The sequence below is a fragment of the Nicotiana sylvestris genome, chromosome 8, assembly GCF_000393655.2.
Source record: "Nicotiana sylvestris chromosome 8, ASM39365v2, whole genome shotgun sequence".
Lineage (NCBI taxonomy): Eukaryota > Viridiplantae > Streptophyta > Magnoliopsida > Solanales > Solanaceae > Nicotiana > Nicotiana sylvestris.
In genome coordinates this window covers 142,477,541-142,501,701 of record NC_091064.1, presented here as the reverse complement: position 1 = coordinate 142,501,701, position 24,161 = coordinate 142,477,541, and the positions used below count along the sequence as shown (strand labels likewise).

At 40.5% G+C, this 24,161-nt stretch overlaps 2 protein-coding genes across 2 annotated transcripts; both read left to right on the top strand.

Annotated features, from left to right (window-relative positions):
* Positions 1-11,187: 11,187 nt before the first annotated feature.
* On the top strand, positions 11,188-12,285 carry LOC138875772 (uncharacterized). The gene is made up of 3 exons (XM_070154638.1): positions 11,188-11,373; positions 11,515-11,926; positions 12,017-12,285. The coding sequence occupies exons 1-3, from the start codon at positions 11,188-11,190 to the stop codon at positions 12,283-12,285; spliced, it is 867 nt and encodes a 288-aa protein (XP_070010739.1).
* A 2,535-nt stretch (positions 12,286-14,820) lies between these two features.
* Positions 14,821-15,354, top strand: LOC138875771 (uncharacterized). The gene has a single exon (XM_070154637.1). The coding sequence runs from the start codon at positions 14,821-14,823 to the stop codon at positions 15,352-15,354; it is 534 nt and encodes a 177-aa protein (XP_070010738.1).
* The last annotated feature ends 8,807 nt before the right edge of the window (positions 15,355-24,161 follow it).

Genomic DNA, 24,161 nt, shown 5'->3' with positions numbered 1-24,161 from the left:
TGTCGAATATGACTTGTGTGCAAAATTTGAAGTCATTCGGACTAGTTTTGGTAAGGTTTGAGACACTTAGTCTCTTATAAGGAAGCTTAAGTGGGAAAAGTCAACCGGATATTGACTTATGTGTTAGAGGGCTCGAAATATGAATTTTATGGTTTGGATAGCTTCGTTAGGTGATTTGGGACTTAGGAGTGTGTCCGGAATATTTTTGTGATGACCGGTGTAGAATTTAGCTTGAATTGGCGAAGTTAGTATTTTGGCGAATTCCGATTGATAGGTGAGATTTTGATCCGGGAGTCGGAATGGAATTCCGAGAATTTCTGTAGCTTTGTTATGTTATTTGTGATGTGTGCGCAAAATTTTAGGTCATTCGGACATCGTTTGGTCGGGTTTTTGATCGAAAGTGTATTTTCGGAAGTTTTTGGAAACTTAGGCTTGAATTCGATGATGATTTGATGTTTTGATGTTATTTTGGGTGTTTCGAAGGTTGGGACAAGTTTGAATGATATTGTGGGACATGTTGATATAATTGGTTAAGGTCCCGAGGGCCTCGGGTGGATTTCGGAAGGTTAACGGAATGAAATTCGGACCAAAAAGAAAAGAAAAAGCTGCAGAAATTTCTGCTGCAATTTTCTGATTCGGGGAGCCTACTTTAGAAGCTCATATCTCGGGATATATAAAGAGTTATATGGTGTACAACCTATCAAATTAAAGATCTTCGAGTCTAGTTTCTAAATCTTCGATCTGTTTGTCATTTGGATACTTATACAAGACGTTATGGGTGTTTAAACAGAAGGTGTCTGACAAGGAAAATGTTTAATATGATGTATAACTTGTATAGCACAAGTGCAAGGTACAACTCGACGAAGCACGGGCAGATTCTTTTAAACACGGATTTGGCTTATTTCTTTCATTTCTTTCATTTGGCTTGGATTATTTTGGAGAGAATTTCAAGGGGGATTTCATCAAACATCAAAGGTGAGTTGTTTCTACTTATTTCCAAGTTAAATACATAGATTAGAGCTGAAAACTCAAGTAAATTATGGACAAAAATGGTGGTTTAGGGCTTGAAACTTAAGAGAATTAAATGGTGATTTGAGGGGTCAAATGAACTCCAATTTTTGTGAATTTGGTATGTATAGACTCGTGGAGAGATAAGGGTCGTATTGATGTAAAAATTTCTGAATTTTGAGACGTGGGCCCGGGGCTCGGGTTTTGCTAATTTCGGGATTTTAGACATTTTTCGAGTCTTTTCGATTGGGTTATATTCCCTTAGCCTATTGTAACGTATTTGTTGTGGTTTTGACTAGATTCGATGCGCGAAGAGGTCGATTCAAGAGGAAAGGGCATTGCGGACTAGTCTACGGCCGGTTAGAGGTGAGTAATACTTGTAAATGATATCCTGAGGGTTTGAAACTCCGGATTTGCGCATCATAGTGTTGTATTGTGGTGACTTGCACGCCAGATATGAGCGTGGGGTAGAGCACCATTGGGGATTGTGACTTGGTCCATCTCGGTTGTTGATTTTACTGCGTATTTGACTGCAATTTCTTGTTATCATCATAATTTGGGTTGATTGCCATGTTTGTGGCCTTGTGCCGACTTTTAAAATCCTTCGAGGATTGATATTACTGCTTAGCATAATTTGTATATCATCTAACTTCAGTCCAAGGTTTTAAATGCTGTTTTTGCAAACCCGACCGTATTTCTAAGTTTTGAAAACTTAAATGACATTTTAAATGCATTTCGGGCTGGAAATTTCGATTTTGTAAATGCCCAAGGGGCTTACTATATTATTTTCTGGACTGATAATAAAGTGACTTGAAACAGTGGTAACAATGACACTGTAATATATATACTTGAAACAGTGGTAACAATGACACTGTAATATATATACCTGAAACAGTGGTAACAATGACACTGTATGTTATACTTGAAACAGTGGTAACAATGACACTGAAATATATACTTGGAACAGTGGTAACAATGGTACTGTAGGATATAAATTGGTCAGGTAACATTGGCTGACTAGTCAGGTAACATTGACTGACCAGTATATTGCGCTTGGGCTGTAGAAGCCCCTCCGGAGTCTGTACATGACACTGAAATATATACTTGGAACAATGGTAATAATGGCACTGTAGGATATAAATTGGTCAGGTAACATTGGCTGACCAGTATATTGCGCTTGGGCTGTATGAGCCCCTACGGAGTCTGTACACACCCCCAGTGAGCGCCGTCGACGATAAATAAATATGGATGGCTCGGGCTGCACGCCGCAGTGAGTACTGGAATGTACCATCATATGCATTGCATTGCATTCATGCATTTGTTCATTATTTGTCGTTGTGATATTTCTGGAGATATTTATCTGTTTTTGCTGGTGCTATCTGATCTTTAAGTGTTGGGGCCCGAGTGGCTAACCAGGAACGAAGATATTGCCCGAGGGGCGGGTTTCTGTGCATAGTGACACCGATGGCTGGAATTATTTTGCAACTGTTAAAAAGATTATTTTCAAATAAGGTTTAAAACCGAGTCAGATATTTTATAAAGGATTTTCATGGAATTACTGTTTTCAAAAAGGGTTGTACCGTCTTAGATAGCATGATGAAGTGTTATTACGTGATTTCTTATCGCTCAGTTATTATTTACTCTTATTACCACTGAGTTGGAAGTACTCACTTTACTCCCTGCACCTCGCGTTCAGTTGCAGCTACTGTTCACCCGGTAGCGGGTTATTAGCGGACTGAAGGTATACTATTGTAGCTGAGCAAGGTGACCGTCAGCGTTCACGACACCATATTTCTTCATTGATTCTAAATTCCATTCTATATATTGCTGGTCTTGTATTAGTATTAGATCTTTAGATGCTCGTGGCTTGTGACACCCCGATTTGGGGCTGAGTCGGGATGGTTTCCATTATTCTATCATGTTTACTTCGCACTTGTGATTATATTATCTGTGAATTAGACTTATTCCTGCTAAGTAATTATAAAGAGATGTATTGTTTTGTTGTTGGCTGGCCTTGTCCCCATGAGAGGTGCCATCACGACCGGGTTGGGATTTTGGGTCGTGACAAGTTAGTATCAGAGTCTAGGTTACTAGGTCTCACGAGTCATGAGCAGGTTTAGTAGAGTCTTGCGGATCGGTACGGAGACGTCTGTATTTATCCTCGAGAGGCTGCAGAACCTTTAGGAAAACTTCACTTTCTTGAATTCTTATCGTGCGTCCTTGATTCAGCTTGAAAAGAAACTTTTGAAATTCCTTCCGCGTGATCGTATACACCAACGGGCGCTCAGTATCAGATGTGCCTTGATGGCATGTGATTCCCTTATTGAGGGGCGAGACATGATCTCTATGACTTGATGTTGGGCTAGTCTGAAGGACTTGAGGCCGGATCTTTGCTTATGGCAGGAGCGCCGAGGTGCTGATTGTGTGAACATGTGTTTTTGAACTTATATGTTCGGTAGTGTCCCCGTTAGTGGAAACGACGGTTGTGGCTATGTGAGAAGTATATTAGTACTACGAAGCATATCCATATGAATTGGAAGTGATGAGAAGGGGTATGTTGGATGATGGAAGAATTAGTAGATGCTTAAAGTCTATCTTGATTCAAGTTATAGCTCGAGTTAAGGGCGTGTGAAGAATCTTTTCAGGACTCCTTGTTGGGAGTGAAGTAAATATCATGTGGCGGTATGAGTAAAGACTCAAGAAGATCAAATGACTGCGTAATGCTTATGGCGGTGGAAGGTATACGGAAATATTATATTGAGGCGAAGTGGGTGGGTTATCTCCCGCGAAGTGTGTTGACGTGGTGTGATCCTCATGTAAATGATAGAAGATCTTATGTGCAAATGAAAGGTACGTGTTAAAATTTAAAATTTGGGATCGCTTAAGAGAGTGGGCTTGACTGTTGCGTGGATGAATGCGAGATTTGCAGAAGATTTACAGTACTAGATGATCTGAGTTTTCACAAGCTTACAAATGATTTGAGTTTAATCTCACTATGGTATTGTGGCATCAATAGAGTAAAAGTGTTATGAGCTATTGAGGGTATCTTGATCTATGGCTTCGAGCCAAGTAGAGGTAGTGGTAAGATAATGTATTTACTAGGCTAGTTATGGTTCCGACAGAAGATGCAGACGTATCAAGAGATCACCTAATGAATCAGGTAAAGACCAGGATGTTAGAGGTGGAGGTGAGACTCCTAGAGGTGGAGACACAATCCAGTGATATATTTTCTATGGTATGGCTGAGGTTGCTACACCAGACGACATCGTTATAAGTATGGTCTCGAATTATTATAAAGTCAAAATTTCCTTAACTTGATTCGGTTTTGAGTATCGAGGAAAGTTCTCCTATTGTGCTCCACTTATGAGTGAGCTTCGTAATTCTTAAATCTACATATGTGAATACTTCTGTTGGGGAGATTATATGGAGATAGCTATGTCTATCATTATGTGTTGGTCACTAAAAATAGTTGTGAGGCTAAAAGTGACCTTTGTTAATCAATTCGATGAGTTTGATGTAATTTCTAAATAATTGATTTCAGTTGAAAATTATATGCCCTACCGGTAAGAGGGATCATTGTATGTTGTGATTTTGGTTAACCGGAATTATTTGAAAGAAGGAAGAAGGAAATGAAAAATTTTAGTTGGCACAATGTGCAAAATACTTGTGATTCAGAGTTGAGGATGAGATCCTCACATTTTTTTATATGATATGAAATATTTAAACCGGGCTACAAGCTGCGTAGGATGTTATATAAGGACGAGGTCCTTGTGGTGAAAAAAAAAACAATATGTGTTTAAAATTATCCCTTGTGAAAATTAAAAATTTGTACTATAGTACTTATAGGGAGTCATACCTATGCGGCTTATTTGAAAATTCTTGTACGAATATCTCTGTGCATAATTTGCCAAATTGTATTGTAATTATTGAGTTTTAGCTTATGAGATGAGTTCCCAGGTGACGTTAAATGTGACTCATTAATCTGAGTAAGTAATAATGAGGTCTTCATGCCTCACATTCTGTTGTCAGTATTGTGAAAATTTGAAATGAGGTGGTGGTTAATATGAGATTTATTGATAATGATGGAATTATTTATGAACAACTATTAAGACCAGAAATGTGGTTATGATCATACAAATGATGCGTTTCATGTCAAAATATCATTGTGATAATGTCGAGCTTGTAATGCGGAGATTAGTGTTATTGATATACTTGTGGTACTTGTTGGGTTGTGGACACACTGTTAGGAGTTGTTTTGGTGTTACTCTGACAGGTGGATAGGCCCAATTACAAGGGAGACTCTGCCGAAATATTTGAAAAATCTGGGAGTTAGTCAAATTTTGGGGACTTAAGAAAGTTGAAATGTTGGAAGAATATCTAAGATCTATATGAAGTCGTTCGGTTCATTTGGTTGTAGATTGTGGGATGTTGTCCCGGATATGGTGGTAGTTCTTTCATGTTATGAAAAGAAATGACTTATTACGGTTCCAGGAAAGGCTATCAGCCTAGTTTAGTGCGAGCAGAATCGACCTGAAGTGGGTGAATGAATTTAAATAGTATTATGGGCTTCATGTGAGACCGTTGGTCATTGTCTGTGGTGATTGGTTGTTTGAGCAGCTCGTACTAGGTGATGCGAGACTATTGGTATCGGGGACCATTGCAGTGGGATTATGTGAGGTATATTACAAGGTAGTTACCAGTATTTGGGTAGTAAGGATGTGATGATCTTAGTCAAAAAGGAGAGAATTAATGTTTGGTTAATTCTGCAAATGGTTAGAAATTTCTGCACATCTCCTCCGTTGTGGTTGTATCGTCGGCATTATACCAGAATGTATAAGTATATCATCATATGCATTGGGAGCATCAGAGTCGTGGAATTTTGGCTATTAAGGTTCATGGAGTGTCATTGTGGTTAGATGGTGAATTATGTGATGCATGGTGCTAATTCAACAAAGGTATGCAGTCGTGTTCTGGTACCTCGTGTGGTAGTTGATACAGTGTTTATATACAGGGAACAGGTCTGGCAGATAATTTCAGGTGTTGGAATTGGGTTCTGAGCTTATTGTATGGATAAAAGAGGATATCTGCAGATTTGATCAAACTAATGTGCTCAACGGAGTAGTGGTAGCATGGGAAGGTGCATGATGTGTTAAACAGGTGATTTTGGACTACTTCAGTATAGTTCTCAGCACGTTCGAGGACGAACGTATGTTTAAGTGGGGGAGATTGTAACGACCCGACCGGTCGTTTTGAGCTCCGACGCGTCATTCAGCAGTTTGAGGCCATGAGCGGCTTCATCTCAGGTATATTGACTTGTGTGTACGGTCAGAATTAAAATTCAAGAAGTTTGGAGTCAAATCTAAATGGAAATTCTCATTTTGAAAGCTTAAAATTGAAGAAATGAACTAGGATTAGAATTTTGAGTAAACGACCTCGGAATTGAGATCTGAAAGTTCCAGCATGTTCGTATGATGATTTCGGACTTGGGCGTGTGTCCGGATTTGGTTTTGGATAACCCGTGAGCATTTCGGCGTATATTGTGGAAGTTAGTATTTTAGAAGAATTTCATAAATTTGGGTTGGAAGGCATTTCAGAGTTATAGATGTGTGTTTGGGATTCTGAGTCTAGGAATAGCTCCGTATGGTGATTCTGGAGTCGGGAGCGCGATCGGAAGTGAATTCAGATGTCCGGAGGTCATTTTGAAGTCATTTGGCTAAATATAGAAATTTGAAGGTTTTAGAGAAAATTCGACCGGAAGTGGAAATTTGGATATCGGGGTCGGAATGTGATTCCGAAAGTTGGTGCAAGTCCGTAATGTTGAATATGACTTGTGTGCAAAATTTGAAGTCATTCGGACTAGTTTTGGTAAGGTTTGAGACACTTAGTCTCTTTTAAGGAAGCTTAAGTTGGAAAAGTCAACCGGATATTGACTTATGTGTTAGAGGGCTCGAAATGTGAATTTTATGGTTCGGATAGCTTCGTTAGGTTGATTTGGGACTTAGGAGTGTGTCCGGAATATTTTTGTGATGACCGGTGTAGAATTTAGCTTGAATTGGCGAAGTTAGTATTTTGGCGAATTCCGGTTGATAGGTGAGATTTTGATCCGGGAGTCGGAATGGAATTCCGAGAATTTCTGTAGCTTTGTTATGTCATTTGTGATGTGTGCGCAAAATTTCAGGTCATTCAGACATCGTTTGGTCGGGTTTTTGATCGAAAGTGTATTTTCGGAAGTTTTTGGAAACTTAGGCTTGAATTCGATGATGATTTGATGTTTTGATGTTATTTTGGGTGTTTCGAAGGTTGGGACAAGTTTGAATGATATTGTGGGACATGTTGATATAATTGGTTAAGGTCCCGAGGGCCTCGGGTGGATTTCGGAAGGTTAACGGAATGAAATTCGGACCAAAAAGAAAAGAAAAAGCTGCAGAAATTTCTGCTGCAATTTTCTGATTCGGGGAGCCTACTTTAGAAGCTCATATCTCGGGATATATAAAGAGTTATATGGTGTACAACCTATCAAATAAAGATCTTCGAGTCTAGTTTCTAAATCTTCAATCCGTTTGTCATTTGGATACTTATACAAGACGTTATGGATGTTTAAACAGAAGGTGTCCGACAAGGAGACTTTTTAATATGATGTACAACTTGTATAGCTCAAGTGCAAGGTACAACTCGACGAAGCACGGGCAGATTCTTTTAAACACGGATTTGGCTTATTTCTTTCATTTCTTTCATTTGGCTTGGATTATTTTGGAGAGAATTTCAAGGGGGATTTCATCAAGCATCAAAGGTGAGTTGTTTCTACTTATTTCCAAGTTAAATACATGGATTAGAGCTGAAAACTCAAGTAAATTATGGACAAAAATGGTGGTTTAGGGCTTGAAACTTAAGAGAATTAAATGGTGATTTGAGGGGTCAAATGAACTCCGATTTTTGTGAATTTGGTATGTATAGACTCGTGGCGAGATAAGGGTCGTATTGATGTAAAAATTTCTGAATTTTGAGACGTGGGCCCGGGGCTCGGGTTTTGCTAATTTCGGGATTTTCGACATTTTTCGAGTCTTTTCGATTGGGTTATATTCCCTTAGCCTATTGTAATGTATTTATTGTGGTTTTGACTAGATTCGACGCGCGAAGAGGTCGATTCAAGAGGAAAGGGCATTACGGACTAGTCTACGGCCGGTTAGAGGTAAGTAATACTTGTAAATGATATCCTGAGGGTTTGAAACTCCGGATTTGCACATCATAGTGTTGTATTGAGTTGACTTGCACGCCAGATATGAGCATGGGGTAGAGAACCATTGGGGATTGTGACTTGGTCCGTCCCGGTTATTGATTTTACTGTGTATTTGACTGCAATTTCTTGTTATCATCATAATTTGGGTTGATTGCCATGTTTTTGGCCTTGTGTCGACTTTTAAAATCCTTCGAGGATTGATATTACTGTTTAGCATGATTTGCATATCATCTAACTTCAGTCCAAGGTTTTAAATGTTGTTTTTGCAAACCCGACCGTATTTCTAAGTTTTCAAAACTTAAATGACATTTTAAATGCATTTCGGGCTGGAAATTTCGATTTTGTAAATGCCCAAGGGGCTTACTATATTATTTTCTGGACTGATAATAAAGTGACTTGAAACAGTGGTAACAATGACACTGTAATATATATACTTGAAACAGTAGTAACAATGACACTGTAATATATATACTTGAAACAGTGGTAACAATGACACTGTAATATATATACTTGAAATAGTGGTAACAATGACACTGGATGATATACTTGAACAGTGGTAACAATGGCACTGTATGATATAAATTGGTCAGGTAACAATGGCTGACCGGTCAGGTAACAATGACTGACCAAGATATTGCGCTTGGGCTGTAGGAGCCCCTCCGGAGTCTGTACACACCCCCAGTGAGCGCCGTCGACGATAAATAAATATGGATGGCTCGGGCTGCACGCCGCAGTGGGTACTGGAATGTACCATCATATGCATTGCATTGCATTCATGCATTTGTTCATTATTTGTCGTTGTGATATTTCTGGAGATATTTATCTGTTTTTGCTGGTGCTATCTGATCCTTGAGTGTTGGGGCCCGAGTGGCTGACCAGGAGCGAAGATATTGCCCGAGGGGCGGGTTTCTGTACATAGTGACACCGATGGCTGGAATTATTTTGCAACTGTTAAAAAGATTATTTTCAAAAGAGGTTTAAAACCGAGTCAGATATTTTATAAAGGATTTTCATGGAATTACTGTTTTCAAAAAGGGTTGTACCATCTTAGATAGCATGATGAAGTGTTATTACGTGATTTCTTATCGCTCAGTTATTATTTACTCTTATTACCACTGAGTTGGAAGTACTCACTTTACTCCCTGCACCTCGCGTTCAGTTGCAGCTACTGTTCACCCGGTAGCGGGTTATTAGCGGACTGAAGGTATACTATTGTAGCTGAGCAAGGTGACCATCAGCGTTCACGACACCGTATTTCTTCATTGATTCTAAATTCCATTCTGTATATTGCTGGTCTTGTATTAGTATTTAGATCTTTAGATGCTCGTGGCTTGTGACACCCCGATTTCGGGCTGAGTCGGGATGGTTTCCATTATTCTATCATGTTTACTTCGCACTTGTGATTATATTATCTGCGAATTAGACTTATTCCTGCTAAGTAATTATAAAGAGATGTATTGTTTTGTTGTTGGCTGGCCTTGTCCCCACGAGAGGTGCCATCACGACCGGGTTGGGATTTTGGGTCGTGACAATCATGTCAAGCCATCCCATCACTGTGCTTTGTAATCAATCCCCACGTACTTGTAGCCGAGTCTCCCCTCTTATATAATGGGGACTCACCCCACCTTGTAAGCAGCTGATGTTGCTCCATTTATCCACAAGTACAATAATATCTCTCTCTCTTCTCTTCAAAGTTGTTTATTCTCACTGGCCCGAGGCCTCCTTAGTATTTATCGTTTTCTTATTTGTTCTTCACCATATCGTCTAATATTGGCAATATAGATCCTTGCTTAATCATATCTTTGCCTGTTATCTTGCTCCCGATTGCCCGAGTAGCTCAAGCTCGGTTCGAGCCTTGGCCCCGATGTCCTATCGACCATATCTACAATCGGGCAACAGGCCCCTTTGGTTTTATTACTGGCTCATCTTAGCTCGCATTTTATCATTATACTTCACGTTCTCAGCATTAACTACTTTAACAACTAGCTCGTGAATAGATCACGTATTTTTAGAATCCTATTTACAAATTTAATTGTTGTTACCATTTTCAGGGTAAACAACTCACTAGTTGGGGATGCAAGGAAATGGCTTCAAAATATGCCACCAAACTCCATTCATACTTGGCCCGAACTCGTCTGAGCATTCTTAGCTAAATGGTTCCCTCAAAGTAATAAGTCTGAGCTTCGAGATAAAATCTTCTTTTTCAAGCAAGTACCGAGAGAGCATCTACATGAGTCATGGGATCGATTCAAGTTATATTTGGTGAGATCTCCCAACCATGGTTTTCTCGATTCTATCTTGTTGGAAAAATTCTACATGGGTTTGGATCCTATGAACCAATCTATAGCCAAGAATGCAGTTGATGGGTCTTTCATGGACAAATCATTCACAAGGGTCACACAAATACTTGACAAAATGGCAAAGCATAATCAAGCATGGCACTCAGAGGACACCACAGATAGAAGTGCATATGGATCTCCTTCCTTGACCACCATGATCAAGGAAAACAAAGAGAGAGATCAAGTGATTGCAGGGCTTGCCACAAATGTCAATGTGTTGACAAAGATGTTCATAGTAAGCCAAACGAAGAAAGTAAATATGGTGGAGGATGTTCAACCCATATCAAATGAAGACTTTGAGGAGGCAAACTATGTCAACAACTCTCAAGGAGGTTATCAAAGGCAACAATACCAAGGTCAAGGACAACAAAATCAATGGAGGCCGCACTCGCAAGGGCAAGGCAACCAACAGTGGTGAAATGACCATGGCGGCTCAAATCAAGAAAATTGGAACAACAACAACAACTTCTCAAATCAGAGTTAACCCTTATGTTCCTCCGAAGGGTCAATATTAAAATCAAGGTTCCTCAAGTGTCTAAGTTGGAAGGCATACTTGAATGGGTATTGCAAAATCAAGAGAAGTTTGACACTTCTATGAGGAATATGACCGAGCTTGTTGGTTCTCATACCGCATCCATTCAAAAATTGGAGATGCAAATGAGAGACCTCTCTAGGGAACAAAATCCGAAGCAAAAAGGGACACTTCCAAGTGACACAATTGAGAACCCCAAGGGTAGTGGGAGTGGTCAAACTTCTCATGTCATGGCAATTACTACTCGGAGTGGAAAGGTACTACAATGAGGGAGTGAACAAATGGTTGAAATAGAAGAGTCCAAGCATGAGGTTGAGGTTGAAGAACCAAGAGTTGTTGAAGTTGAAAAAGTTCCGGAAGAGTTGAAGGTGCAACAATAAAACTGGGAAGAGGTAAAGGAAAAGGTAAAAGAGACACCAAAAACTCTACCACCTATTCCTAGACCTCCTCCTTCATTCCTTCAAAGACTTGCTAGGAAGGTTGATGATATCAAACTCGAAAAGTTGTATGACATTCTCAAGCAATTATCGATGAATAATCCATTTGTGGAAGCATTTCAAGAGATGCCGGGTTTTGCTAAATATTTGAAAGATTTGATTACCAAGAAGAGAACCACAAAAAATGAAGTGATGAATGTGACTCACCGGGTTAGTTCCATCATTGCAACGTACACCGTTCAAAAGAAAGAAGACCCGGGAGCTTTCACCATTCCTTATACTATCGGGGCACATGATTTTGCAAGAGCCCTTTGTGATAATGGGGCTAGCATCAACTTGATGCCTCTTGCCATTTACAAGAAAGCAGGGTTAGGTATGCCAAGGCCCACAAGTATGATATTGCAAATGGCCGATCATTCTATAAAGAGACCGGTGTGAATTGTTCATGATGTGCTTGTTATAGTGGGAAAGTTTCATTTACCCGCCGACTTCGTAATCCATGATTGCGCGGTCGACAAAGAGATCCCTATCATTTTGGGGGGGCCATTCCTAGCCACAGGAAGAGCACTAATGGATTCGGAACGGAATGAGATCAAATTTCATGTGAATGATGAAGAGGTCATATTCCAAGCAAGCAAGGGTATGAAACTACCACATGAATATGAGAGCATCTCATTGATTTATGTTGTTGATGAAGTGGAAGATGCAATTAAAATGACTATGGAGGAATAATGCCTCGGTGAGGAAATGGAAGGATATATGGAATCAGTAAATGCATTGGAGGGGCTTGGGTCCTACACTTATGCTCCGGCAAAGCTCTCTCTTGACTTGGAGAATAGAGCCACTCCTCCCGCAAAGACTTCTATTATTGAGCCACCGCAATTAGAGCTCAAACCACTTCCACCACACTTGAGGTATAAATTTCTTGGATCAAATGATACTTTAACGGTAATTGTTTCTTCTTTGTTGAATTATGTGCAGGTAGAACAATTGTTGGAAGTATTGAAGGAGAATAGGCAAGCTATTGGATGGACAATTGCGGACATCCGAGGGATTCCCCCCCCGGAATTTGCAAACACAAGATCCAATTAGAGAGTGAGACAAAACCAAGTGTGGAACATCAACGACGGTTAACCCGTCCATGCAAGAGGTGGTAAAGAAAGAAATCATCAAGTGGTTGGATGTTGGGGTAGTCTACCCCATTGCCAATAGTTCTTGGGTGAGCCTGGTGCAATGTGTGCCAAAATAGGGAGGCATGAATGTGATTGAAAATGATAAAAATGAGCTCATCCCAACAAGAATGGTAACCAGATGGAGGGTGTGTATGGATTATCGGATGCTCAACAGTTCCACATGCAAGGACCATTTCCCTATGCCTTTTATTGATCAAATGCTTGATTGGCTAGCAGGAAGGTCATTCTATTGCTTTCTTGATGGATATTCCGGCTACAACCAAATCAACATAGCATTGGAGGATCAAGAGAAGACAACATTTATGTTCCCTTATGGAACTTTTTCCTTTAGCCGGATGCCGTTAGGTTTTTGCAATGCTCCGGCTACTTTTCAAAGATGCATGATGTCCATCTTCTCCGACATGGTGGAGGATTTTCTAGAGGTTTTCATGGCCGACTTTTCAGTGGTAGGTGACTCTTTTGAGCATTGTCTCAACAATCTTAGACAAGTACTTAAGAGATGTGAGGAGACCAACCTTGTGCTCAAATGGGAGACATGGCATTTCATGGTGGATGAAGACATTGTATTGGGGCATAAAATTTCATAACATGGCATAGAGGTTAACCGGTCAAAGATCGAGATCATTTATAATCTTCCTCCACCCACTTTTGTTAAGGGTGTCGAAAGTTTCTTGGAGATGACGGATTCTATAGGCGTTTCATCAAGGATTTATCAAAGATTGCAAATTCTATGTGCAAACTCCTTGAGAAAGATTCAAAATTTGTGTTTGACGAGAAATGCCTCAAACCCTTTAAAGAATTGAAGTAAAAGCTCACCACGGTACCTATTATTGTCGCACCAAATTGGTCTCTTCCTTTTGAGCTCATGTGTGATGCCAGTGGTGTAGCTATTGGTGCAATTATTCGACAACATCACAACAAGGTTCTCCACCCGGTCTAATATGAAAGCAAGACACTCAATGGAGCGCAAATGAATTACATGATGACTGAGCAAGAACTTCTTGCCATTGTCTAAGCCTTTGAGAAATTCCGGGCTTATTTGTTGGGATCCAAGGTGATAGTGTACAAAGATCATGTTGCTCTTCGATATCTCATGAAAAAGAAGGATGCAAAGCCTAGGTTGTTTTGGTGTGTCTTGTTGTTGCAAGAATTTGACTTTGAGGTCAAGGATTGCAAGGGAACTCAAAATCAAGTTGCAAATCATTTATCAAGGATTGAAGTGGCAGGGAGGCCAAAGGGAAATCTTGAAATCAATGATGCATTCCCGGATGAACACATATTGGCACTATCTAGCACTTTTGTTCCTTGGTATGCCGATATTGTAAACTACTTGGTTAGTGACCTTATTCCGGATGGATTGGAATCCGATCAAAAGAAGAAGTTTTTGAGAGATTGTCGGTAATACTATTGGGAAGAACTATTCTTGTTCCGTGTTTGTGCTGACAACGTCATTAGAAGGTTTGCCCCAAAAGAAGAGATTGTGCCAATTCTAAAGGCATGCCACGACTCACCCGTTGGGGTCACCATTGGGGAAATTGAACGGCGGCTAAGGTGCTTAAATGTGGTTATTATTGGTCGTCGATCTATCATGATACCAATCAAATGGTCAAGGCTTGTGACCAATGCCAATGGCAAGGATCAATCTCCAATAGGCATGAAATGCCAATGCACTTTGTGATGGAGATAGAAATCTTTGATGTTTCGGGAATTGATTTTATGGGTCCCTTTGTAAGCTCTTGTGCGATGAAATATATCTTGGTGGATGTGGACTATGTGTCCAAATGATTTGAAGCAATTTCTTTACCAAACAACGAGGCAAAAAGTGTGGCCACATTCTTAAAGAAAAACATATTGACTCGGTTTGGCACTCCTAGAGCCATTCTTAGTGATGGTGGGTCTCATTTTAGTAACAAGGCTTTCACGGGGCTACTAGAGAAATATGGCATCAAGCATAAGGTGGCCACACCTTATCATCCCCAATTAAGTGGCCAAGTTGAAGTTTCCAAAGGGGAGATAAAGAGTATTCTAGCCAAGACCGTCAATGCAAACAGGACCGATTGGTCAAGGAAGTTAGATGACGCATTGGGCATACCGCACGGTGTACAAAACTCCTATTGGCACTTCTTTTTATCGGTTAGTGTTCAGCAAAGCTTGTCATCTAGTCGTAGAATTGGAACACAAAGCCATGTGCGCTCTAAAGAGGTTGAACTTGGACTGGGCTAAAGCTGCAAATTTGAGGTTAACACAACTCAATGAAATTCAGGAATTATGTTTCCATGCATATGAAAGTGCAGTTGTGTATAAAGAAAGGATGAAGTTCATCCACGACAAAAAGATCTTGAAACGGGAGTTCAAGTCGGGTGACTTCGTTTTCCTCTTTAACTCAAGGCTCAAATTGTTTCCGGGCAAGCTCAAATCGAAATGGTCTAATCCGTTCAAAGTGGTCAATGTCTCTCCTTATGGAGCTGTGGAACTAGAATCGGAGGATGGGCTTCGAACCTTCAAAGGGAATGGCCAGAGAGTCAAGCACTACTTGGGCACAGATGGAGAAAAGAATTTGGTGGAGCAGTTGGCTCTCAAAGATGGTTCGTGCCTGACCAACGAGTGAATCCAAAGGAACGCCAACTTCGTCATGCTGCGACGTTAAATCAAGCGCTTCATGGGAGGCAACCCATGTGTGGTAACACCCTTTTTGTCATGTAAATTTTTAATTTTTTTAGATAGATTTAATTGAGCAATTTAAAGTGTGTTTTAAAGTGCAAGGGATTCAATAGATCTTAACACTTGGTAAGAGTGCATGAGAAAGGGATGAAAAATCACCTTGGGAATTTTGCTACACATGCGGTTTCATTTTCACTATGCAGACCGCATTGTGGTCGCAAACCCAGACAGTGTGTTTGGAAAAAATTGGTGATAAGAATGCGATAAGGAGGTGAACTTGCGGACCGCATTTCCACTATGAGATTGCATAGTGCACCGCATTTTTGGCCCTCCAGTAACTCACATTGAATGCACCACATAACACTTATACGATTGCATAGTGTGTTATGCGGTGCCTCCCCTATCGAAAATCTCTTAGGTACGTCCTTTGCATCACTTCAACATTTACGCAATTTCCAAACAAAAAATAATTTTTTTTATTATCAGAAAGAAACAAAACAAAACGAACAAAAAAAAGAAAGAAAGGAGAAGGAAAAACGGCTAGTGAATCCACAACGTAAGGCAACACATGCGCAATCATCCCCCAAGTGTTCTCATTAATCCGTCACTGGTATGTTTTCCTTGTCCCAATTTCGTCCTTACAAGCTTTAGTTTCACATTTGTTTTTGTTTTTCCTATTTCTATTTCTCATTTTCTTTTTCTTTTGTTTTAATTGGGTACTTGTTCATACTGTGATGGTATACTTTGTTAGGTAGTAAGTTTCGAGTGATGGGTAGATAAAACTAGGCCCGCCATTGTTGAGGGTTGAATCCTAAGGTTGAGAACGATGTGTTTTGCGGATCGAATAATCAAATTGCGGTCCGCATTTATGCCGCAAAAGCGAACCCTAGCTGGATGAAGAATATGACAAAATGCGGCGACTTTGCAATCGCATAATTGATATGCGGACCGCAAAGTCACCGCATACTGAGACAGTTTACCCAGTTTTATAACATGCTGCTTGCGCACAAATTGCCATCTCAAATCCAACTTTGTGATGGATTTTGCGATCGCATTTTGTGGTTCTATTTTATGATCATTCAAGTATGTGATGGTTATACGAACCACATAACCCATCGCATACTTAGATCATTTCATGAGTCTGAGAAGCTGCGACAAGTTTGCGGTCCGTAAAGTGGTTATGCAACCATATTACCTGTCGCATACGTGAATTTTTTTTTTAGTTTTTTTGTTTTATTTTCATTGTTGCCTACCATGTTGCTCACATTTCATTTCTGTACCTCAAACGGCCAGGGCTTCCCAGCCTCCAGTACCCCCTGCACGTATTGATATTCCTTCTGAGAAGGATTCCGGACACTCTACAGAGTCTGAGGGTGGGGAGGCAGACGAGGGATAGACTGAAGAGGATTCATGGTCCGAGGAGGATGATGTACCTCAAGAGAAGGGTAAGAAAATTATTGCCTATACAACTGAGGATGAAGAACAAGCAGCAATTCAGGTGGTGATATCACATTTGCTAGTAGACATGGTCGCCCCTGCAAATCCATCGACCACTCAGCCATCAGCGGGCGAGGCTAGAAGCTCACATGCCCCAGCTCCAGTATTGGGTCAGCCAGAGATCCATCCTCCATCAAAGGAGTTCACTCCTCATGCTGAGATCTCATCGGTCCCAGCTTCAGCATTAGAGGGTGACCCCACCATCATTCAGCCGTCTTCGGACTCCCATAGCTCTTAGTACGCCTCAGGGAGCCCCTAATCTCTGCTTTACATTCTTATAAATTGGGGACAATGCATGCTTTTTAGTTGGGGGTGGGATAGCCTTGTATATATTTTTGTGAACCCAACTGTTGTACATGTTTATGCTTTTGTGCTATATAAGCAAACTTTTGTATTTATTTGTTTTTTGTGATTTTGTATATATTGGTATTTTGTAGTATTAGTACTTAAGTTATCTTTGTATATAAATAAAAAAAAACAAAAACAACAAAAATAAAAACAAGTAAATAGTTGTATGTTCATCTTTAGTAATTAGCAATGAATTCCCCTTGGTTTTTCTTCACCGGGTTCTTTTCCAAGGGTGTAATAGTAGAACCAAGGCAGTAGAATGAAATATTTTGACCGGTTTGGTGTAATTGTTTAGTTTCAAGTATGTGTGCCTATATATAGCCTATACCCTTCCATTAAGATAAATAAAAGATCAATTGTGTGAACTTGAGGCTCGCTCATTGACTCCATGTCTACCTAGAGTTATACTTGTTAATATGATGAAAACTTTTAGTTGCCAAGTGTTGACTCAACGGCTTAAAACTATGTGAGCCAAACAGTTCGTGTGCCATGTGTGTGAGTCTTTATGTAAACAAATTTTGTGTTTACTTCTGCAATCTAGAACATGCCTGGTTGGTTTTTCGATGCTTATAATAATTACATTTGGTTGGAGAAATATCCTTAGGCCGTGTTTGTGATTTTTGAAAAACCAGTTAGTCTTTCAAGCGACCCATTGTACAGATAGTATAACTAGTCACCCACTTGAGCCTTTAACCTTTTCTTTGGCTACCTCTTTACAAACCTTCCCTTTTTGTAAAATAATTCCCTCTTTTGAACCCGTCCCTCCTTGAACACTGAGAATGAGGCTAAAACCCTAAGTTGGGGGTATGGTGTCAAGCCGGAAATTGGCAAGGTTATGCAATGAGTGTAGGAAAGTGTACCTCAAGGTGTGAAACTACTCAAGCTCCAAAAGAAAATTTTGCAAGAGAAAAGAAAAAAAGAAAAAAAAAGAGAATTGTAACTATATATGCATATGGAGTCTTGAAGATAATTAAAGAAGTAGTCAAGGTGGCTCAAATGTTGGAAAAGTAGAAGCTAATGAGGGATATGTGGTTTGAAAACAAGCAAAGAGAAATAAGAAAGAAAAATGTGAGTAGTGTTCAAGAAGGGTGTAGTCACTTGTACCCAAATGTTATCCGACCCTTTCCTAAACCTACATTACAAGCTTAAAAAGTCCTTATGGATCTCCAGCCGAGCGTTCTTAGAATAAAGCGATGAATTAAAATAAGGGCAAGCCTGTGGTATGCTATGTTGTAACACTTGAAACTCTTTTTGAGAGTTAGTGTATTTGTGAATTCGTCCCTTTTTTTTGTCATTATAAATATTGTGAGTTTGGGACTTTCTTTCTAGTGAGGGCACATGAATTGTGAGGTTGGACCAAAGTTGAGTTTTTGAGTCAAATGCAAGTGCACTCAACTGAGGGTAACATTTTGTCAAATTGGTCGAGGCTCAAAGTTTTACAAATGATTAGTTTCTTTGTAAATATTGATGGTTCAGGAAGGGTAAATAATCGAAAATGCATGCCTGTAGTACTAACAACGAACACCGTCCACTATTTCTATTGTTTCATATCTCTTATATAGAGTCTAGAATAGGATAGTGTCATTTTAGTTGCTTGAGGACAAGCAAGAGCTTAAGTTGGGGGTGTTGATGTGCAGAAGAATTTCGGAACACTTATAACAAATTGCTTAGATTTTAGCTTGTTTTAGATGCAATTATCTTTGATACTTATGTAATTTTAGTGTTTTTGCAGTGTATGAGGTTAAGGACTTAAGAGCATAGAAATGAAATCAACAAGCCACAAAAAGACAAGTAAAGAGCAAAATGTATCGCAAATGTGGAAATGCGGACTGCAAATCCAACATGCGGGCCGCTAATACTCAAGGGAATCACAAACCATAACAGATTATTGGGCAAAGTTCAGTGCAAGAAATGCGGTCCAGTTTGCGATCGTATAACCAGTTTGTAAGCCGTATAATGGACCGCAAACTTGTCATGAAGGTTGCTGAAGGTGAAAAATGCAATGCGAAATGCGATCACATATCTGCAATGCGGACCGTAGAACGTGAATACGATGAAGACCTAAAAACTAGGGCTTGAAAATGCGATGGCCATGGCGAGAATAAGGACCGCATGTCTGTTATGCAACAGATATGCGGTCGCATAATTTACCGGAAAGGGCATTTTTGTCCGATTTGTCTCGAATTTTGATCCACTATAAATAGATTTATTGGGATTTTGTGGTGGCATCTTGTCCTATTTTTGAGATACATTCCAAGTCTTTAATATTCCTCTTTTTTAGAAGCTTTTGAAAGAAGAATCCTGCACTTTGTAAGCTTTATGACATTAAATATTCTCATCCTTTTGTATTTTAGTATATGTAGCTAACTTTAAATACTAAGGGTGTGGACCCTAAATGAGTGTTATGTTAATGAGTGTTTAACATTGAATATATGTATAATGGTTGGTTGATATATATTTATTTCTCGTTCTTCATTTATTGTTGGTGGTTGCAAATATTAACAAGTGCCATTAAATTCTTTCTTTACATGGAAAATTGAGTTAGAATTTTGTAGATGTAAATATCAAAGACTTAAGGCTTTAAACCTTGTCAATAGAATCTCTTAGGAATAAGTGAATTTTATTTGGCATATATTGATTGTTCTTAATTGCAACTCTTTTATATTTGGAAAAATCATAAAGAGGAAATACTACCCAACTATTGGAAAATATTGGGTAGTCATTTAGAAATCATTTGCATATCTAAAGAACCTTCCATTAGAAATATATCATATTAACACCGATGGCATTAGACCTCATTGAAGGGGACACAACCTTGGTTTCCCAAATCAAATTATTTACATTCTCAACATCACAATTAGTTATTTCTTCAAACCAAAATCATTTCATACTCTTGTTACACTTAACCGAATAGAATTACGACTTTAGTCAAGTAATACACTATTTGAGTAACCTTTTCACACCTATTCCCTGTGGGATTCAACCCTAGCCTTGTTGGTTTATTATATTTGACACTGACTGCCTTGCACTATTTAATTAAAGTGTTATTTGAGCGTATCAGACCCCACCATCATAAAGATTCTTGAGGATCTCACAAAGAGGATCATGTCGGGTGAAAAGAAGATAGAAGCTAGCGACAAGAAGTTAGAGACCTACAATTCTAGAGTCGATCAAATTCCGGGTGCACCCCCGATTCTGAAAGGTGTTGATTCGAAGAAGTTTATACAAAAGTTGTTCCCACCGAAAGCGGCCCCAAAACCCATTCCACAGAAGTTCAGAATACCCAACCTTCTGAAGTTCAATGGAACCTTGGACCCTAACGAGCATGTCACTGCTTACACTTGTGCAGTGAAGGGCAACAACCTAAAGGACGACGAGATCAAATCTATCCTACAAAAAAAGTTTGGAGAAATGCTTTCGAAAGGGGCGATAATGTGGTATCACAACCTGGCCCCAAACTCGATAGATTCATTTGACATGCTGGAAGATTCCTTCATAAAGGCACATGCTGGTGCCATCATGGTAGCTACAAGGGAATCTGACGTCTTCAAAATCAGGTAGAGGGAGAATGAGATGTTGCGCGAGTTCGTATCTCGCTTTGAGATGGAACAAATGGAACTACCACTAATCTCCGATGAATGGGTAGTATGTGCCTTCACTAAAGGTTTGAATAAGCGAAGCTTGGTAGCATCGAAGCAGTTGAAGCAGAACTTAGTTGAATACCCTGCCATAACTTGGTCAGACGTCCACAACCGATACCAATTAAAGATCAGGGTCAAAGACGACCAACTAGGAGCCCCCTCGGGCTCGATATATCCTTGTATGATTATGGCAAAGGAGCCAAGGACAAATAGAGAAAGATATTAACCATACACAGAAGATAGAGAATATGCCCCCAGGCGCAACATACCCCATAATGACCGAAGGATGGATCAAGGCAGAATCCTCGATGACTTGTTAACAGAGCTGGATTCGATAGGCAAATAGGGCCGACGGAGGTGCCTCGCTTGTTGGAATACAACTTCAATGTTGATGTTTCAGACATCGTATTCGCCATTAGTAAAATCAGAGACAACAGGTGGCGAGGGCCTGTACAATCAAATCATTCACAAAGGAACCATAACTTAGTATATGAATTTCACAACATGCACGGTCACATGACCGAAGATTGCCGACAACTCCGGGAAGAATTAGCCTGGCTACTCTACAAAGATCACCTCCGGGAATTCCTCAGCAACAGAGCCAAAAATCATTGCTGGGAAAGAGAGGCGACCAAAAATAGTGAAACAGACGAGCCACAACATGTCATCCACGGGATCTTTGGAGGTATTCATGCTCCACAGGAACCCATGGTCAGGAGAATAAAAATATCCATCACCAGGGAAAAATGAACTCGAGGCTATATACCCGAGGACGCCCACACATTCAGTGACGAAGACAGTGAGGCTCTATCTCATACCCATAAAGATACACTGGTAATTTCTTTTCTTGTAAATACATTTCAAATTAAACGTGTACTTATGGATCCAGGTAGCTCGGCCAATATTTTTAGGTCGAGGGTGGTAGAGCAACTTGGACTGCTTGAACAAATCATGCCCGCCTTTCGAGTCCTCAACGGGTTCAACATGGCGAGCGAAACAACAAAAGGGGAATCACCTTCCTAGTCAATGTGGCCGACACTACCTAAAATGCCAAATTCCATGACATCAAAGGAGACATGAGGTACAACACATTGCTCGGTCGGCCATGAATACACTGCATGAGAGCAGTATCATCCACCCTCCATCAAATGATGAAATTTCTGACAAAGGACGGAATAAAAACCATCTACGAAGAACAACATGCAACAAAAGAGATATTTGCGGTGCACGATGTGGCGCCAGCGCCAATACCTCCATCGTCGAGGAAGCCAAAGGATAAGAAAACAGTAAAATAGCAATAACAAACTATATTCTCGGCTACACCAGACAAAACAGAGCAAAGAACCTTACTACGTCTCTTAAGCGAATGATAGAAGCATATCAAGGCTCAAGGCACTAACGCCACTAAAGTATGGCCATTCCTCCCTTTTATTTACATCTTACACTAACCTTCGTGCAGGTGTCTGATTAGGATAATCGAAGAACTATCCATCTCAAATATATTGAGGTTTCAAATCATACATTTCACTCTTTTCCTTCGATCGGGTTTTTATCCCGAAAAAGATTTTACTGGCAAGGTTTTTGACGAGGCAACATCTACATTCTACCTAAGGAAAACTCAACGAATATTAAGGGCTTATTTTTCAATCAACATCAAATACTGGGGGGTATCCCCCCAGAAGGTCACCTCCTCGGAGAAGCCAAGATGTGCTGAATATGGTCTCGATAGTAAAATAATGCACCGGGCCAAACGGTCGAGTGAATCGTGTCCATATAAAATAACCGACAAATTAATAGTGAAAATGTGTAAGAGATCTCAGCTTAGAGATCGACAACTTTAGAACTGGCTTCCTCTAAGGCATGCCTCCTTGCCTTTGCACGAGCGTAATTGACAGTCCAAGCCAGCTTTTGCTCGGCCTCCTCTAATATCTCGCGAGCTAGTTGATTTGCAATAGCAGCACTCTCTTCGACCTCGGACTTAGCTGCAGATAGTGCAACAGTCTCTTCTCGAGCATTTCAGAGAAGACCTTGGGTCGATGCCAACTCCGAGGTCACGACCTCGTTTTGCCTTCTCAGCTCGAGGATCTCCCTATTCATAGTAGCAACTTCTTCCCGAAGTCGCCCTGCAAGAGCATCCTTCTACCTGATCTACAAAGGAAAAGATAAGTCAGTAAGAAATGAATTGTGAGGATGACGAACCAGTTTATCAATACCAAGTTACCTGCTCAACAAGGCCGGCCTTTTCTTGGAGCACTCCCTCAAAATTCGCCCGAAGCTTGCATAATTCCTCCTCCTTTCGGCAGAGGAGGCCTCCGACTCCTTCACTCCTGAGGCGAGCTTCTCGATCTCCTTTCCACGGCATGATAGAGAGTCTTGGAGCCTAGAGAAGGCACAATCATACATCTTCTTAGCCTGCAACGAAACAGAAGAGTCAAAAAAAGGGAAAATACTTAAGAATTGAAAAGTGTACATAAAAGGCTACCACCCGTTGCTGGAACTTCTCCGTTTCCTCAATAGCATTGGGAGAGTCGATATCAATGTCCTCACTGATATCGTCGAGGAAGTTTTCAAGCACATCTCCTCCATTGAGAGGTCCCCCCACATTGGCGACACTTGGGTCCTGTGCATCCTTTAACTCCCTAGGTAAGAATCGGGGACCCGAATTAAGGCCACTCTGGATATCAATATCTCTGAAGGGAAAATCTTATCTCCAAAAGGTTCCGAGTCTGGGCCCTTCGGAGTCATCAACAACGGGTTCCTCGGTAAGGACTATGCCATGTCCGGTGATTAACTCGGGGACTGTATTTGTACTCTCCTTGAGGGTCTCAATTACATGAGATCGAGCCGAATCGACTGTCCCCAATTCAGCAGCCCTCAGCTCAGCCACCTATGGGACATTCGTGCCCGACCTCGTTCTTTGTACCAAATGGTACTCATCATCATTGTCGTTTTCATCCCCAGTACTGGGACTTTCTCCGGAAGCCAAAGCCAAGACCTTGGCAGCAGCTCGAGGCCTGTGTGATTTGGGCTTCTTTGGCACGGGAGAATCAACAACAGCCTTTTTCTTCCTCTTCATTCCCTTGTCGGGCTTTGGGGCCTCTTACTCGCCGTCAGGAGGCGGTCTCATCTGCACTCCATCACCAAAGCCTGCACAAGCATAATAATCAAAGCTCGTCTGTGCGAAAGGGATAATTGAAACATAATAGAGGCAACAACAAAATGCTTACCATGATTCTTGGCCATCCATCCCTTTTAGCCAAGTCGGGCC